We start from the raw sequence: 3,299 nt of genomic DNA on the forward strand, positions 1-3,299 counted from the left end.
CTACATGCATAAGCTAATTTCTTTTGAACAATTAAGAATGAAAAGAAAAGAACAAAAATACTAAATAAAGGATGAAAATTTTACACAGAAATTACTGGAATTAACATATTTAGTAAAGCCATAAATAAAGTGCACTACAAAACCAGCTTGCACAAAACAGTCAGTAAACGAAAAGTGATGATCTGCACACAGAGCAGTAATATAGAGACAGGAGTGAATCATGTAGTTGTAGTTGAGCTCCACCTAATCAAAACACGTGTGCAACTGTGTCTAACATTCACCATGAGATGAATTTTTGAACGTTTATTCTTACAACATGCGTCTCACCCACAGCACTTCTTCCTTGTTCTACTGCACATCATTCAATCAGCACGTAGTAGCGCCACCGGCGCAGCCAATAGGAAGCGCGCTCACATTAACGCAGGATTGAATTTAAACAACCCTCGAACTTTAATACTTATCGCCTTATATATACTGCTGAAAAAAATGAAGGGCACACTTCTATTACACACTGGATCTCGATAAACCAAATATACAAGTAAAAACTAAATACTTCACTAATCACAAAATCATCTGTCTGAAATGGCAAAACTAAATATTCAGAAAAACAAATTCTTCACTATGTTGACTTACAATTTACTACACAGCAGGAATTCGCTTTGTTATTGTCGCAGTCTCTTGTTTCACTCTGATTGGACAGATCCAAGCGCGCACTTATTCAATATTTTTGAATGACGTCAGAAGTTCTGCGCATCCACTTGTTTGCATTTAAATTTAATCTCCAGACTGAGGTCCGCGACTGCTTAAGAGATTCTTACTCTGATCGCACACTGACTTTAACGCTTCTAATCATGAGTGGAAACGTTGATTCAACAGAAGTAACCGAGATATCAGGTATTTGTCTATCATATAGTCAGATAGCAAAAATAATTCGATCGTGTTTCTTTTGTTTTTTCATTTATTTTCCACTCAGGAGGCGAGAAAACTCGAGAGAGCTGCTGCTAGCTTGTTGATGATGACAATTTTTGAGTCCTTAATATTTATTTGTTTGTTTGTTTGTTTGTTTGTTTATTTTACAAATCATTTGTTAATGTAGATGGATTAATGTGTTAGATAGCCGCCCTGCTAACTAGTTGGCACTAGAGATCAACTATCACAATCTAGTTAGCAATTGTCTAGATTTATAAACATCTATAGTTCAATAACACTGATCTCCTACCTGTTGTTTACAAATCATTTAGCTGCGACGGAGGTCCGGATCAACTTAAGAAACTTTCCAAGCAACTTGTGGCATTTGGTGACTGATCCTCACATTTGCTCAATCTGCTGGGATGACAGTGGGGAAGGAATCCTGATTTGTCCAGAGGCCTTCAAAGCTGAAGTGCTATCTGCAGACAACAAGAAGATGGTCAAGTATTTCAGGACGACTAATTTCATCAATTTTGTTCGTCAGCTTAACCTCTATGGCTTCAGAAAAGTTTGCCCAGATTACAAGATCTCAGAAGTGAGCTTCATACAGCACTACTATAACCCGAACTTCAAACGGGCCAACCCGGAGCTTCTGGTCAAGCTAAGGAGACTCACACCTGCCAACAGGGCCCAGCTTGCCGCTGGGCAAGAAGTCTCCAACCACCCAAGTCCTTTTCGTCCGATGCTGAATGCACCTGACATCTCTGCTGTGGTCGGTAAGTGGATGTTCAGAACAAGCTATAATTTATTCTTTCATTTATGTATTCACAACTGAGGTGCCCTTGAGCAAGGCACCGAACCCCCCAACTGCTCCCCGGGCGCCGCAGCATAAATGGCTGCCCACTGCTCCGGGTGTGTGTTCACAGTGTGTGTGTGTTCACTGCTGTGTGTTTGTGTGCACTTTGGATGGGTCAAATGCAGAGAACGAATTCTGAGTATGGGTCACCGTACTTAGCTGTATGTCACGTCACTTTCACTTTTCACTTTCATTCATCTTTAGTAACTGTTTTACCCTGGTCAGTTTCAAAGTAAATCTGGGTGCTCTGATTGGGATGCCAGCCTATCACACACATTCACATCAATATGCTATTTATTAGCATAACCGATTCATTTCCTGGCATGTAAGGGGGAGGATGTAGGAGGAATGAAACCTAAGTACATTGGAGGGGAGAAATTTGGGTATCAAATTTATTTTAAAATCTGAAATTTCACCTTGACAGAAGTCCAGAAGATGGACACTAGGAGCTGCATTGTATTGTAATATTGTTTCAGAATAATGTGTTGGTGAGATGTGGTTAACTTGTTACTCAACATTGACCCGTTGGTCAGCCTTCATTGTTTTGTGTTCATTTTGTTGCAGAGAACCATTGCTGTATCCCAGGCTCCTTGGATTCCAACATGCCCTGCTCCCAGCAAGAAGTTGCCTCCTATGCTCATTGTGGCTATTATCCTGTGAGAGCTGAGAAACTTTTTTATTTTTTGTTTGTAGAAATTGTCAGTGCAATTATTTTAGCCCATGTAGCTACAATAAGGTTTGGTAGGAATGTACATCTAAAACCTTAATGTATTCTGCAACACAAAATTTTACCTTTTATTGTCCAGGACTACACATTTAGCCACCTCCAGTACGCTGGCCAAGATCCAAACTTGCAGTCAGCTGATGTCCAGGACTTCTTATTTAGCCACCTCCTCTACACTGGCCAGGAACCAGATCCCAGGACGAGTGACATGAACCTGGGCAGTGTATTCGATGCAGAAGATGAAATGTAGGTCAGGTTATACAGAAAGTATTAAAATACAGTTAAGTCAGATTAGATGATCCTCCATCATTTGCAACCCTTGTGCTAATAGTGTGTGTGTGTGTGTGTGTGTGTGTGTGTGTGTGTGTGTGTGTGTGTGTGTGTGTGTGTGTGTGTGCGCGTGCGCGTGTGTGTGTGTGTGTGTGTGTGTTTTCTCCATATTCAGGCTGCTGCTTTCTTCACTCTGCTAGCCAATGACTTATTTTGAAAACTGTTAATTATCTTTAATTGTCATTAAGCCATTTCTGGTATTTTTGTGAATCATTTATTTAATAAAAAAGACATGAAACATGCTCTTGTTGAGTCATTTATTATATCAAATGCAATGTGATATTTGTATGACTTTAAATTTTGTACATGAGTCTAATTATAACCATTGATATTTAAGAACAACTCTTTAAGAATAACATTGCATGTATTGATCATTCCTTTTAGATTTAAATATAAAATCAGTGGTATATTGACAGGTATTATTGTAATGTAAATTTAATTGCACAGAAATGTGGGGCCTGATGCATGAAATGTACTAAA

General features: G+C 39.2%; 1 protein-coding gene across 2 annotated transcripts; it reads left to right on the forward strand.

Moving 5' to 3' along the window:
- The first annotated feature begins 716 nt into the window (after window positions 1–716).
- LOC113635066 (heat shock factor protein 5-like) lies at window positions 717–3,060 on the forward strand. 2 transcript variants are annotated; one of them, XM_027134283.2, is made up of 5 exons: window positions 717–894; window positions 1,242–1,685; window positions 2,330–2,421; window positions 2,572–2,735; window positions 2,935–3,060. In XM_027134283.2, the coding sequence occupies exons 1-5, from the start codon at window positions 732–734 to the stop codon at window positions 2,957–2,959; spliced, it is 888 nt and encodes a 295-aa protein (XP_026990084.1). In that variant the 5' UTR covers window positions 717–731; the 3' UTR covers window positions 2,960–3,060. The 2 variants fall into 2 exon arrangements, with proteins under 2 accessions (XP_026990084.1, XP_026990085.1); XM_027134284.2 differs by having other exon boundaries at window positions 2,351–2,421.
- The last annotated feature ends 239 nt before the right edge of the window (window positions 3,061–3,299 follow it).

This window comes from Tachysurus fulvidraco, chromosome 26 (genome assembly GCF_022655615.1).
Source record: "Tachysurus fulvidraco isolate hzauxx_2018 chromosome 26, HZAU_PFXX_2.0, whole genome shotgun sequence".
NCBI classification, from domain to species: domain Eukaryota; kingdom Metazoa; phylum Chordata; class Actinopteri; order Siluriformes; family Bagridae; genus Tachysurus; species Tachysurus fulvidraco.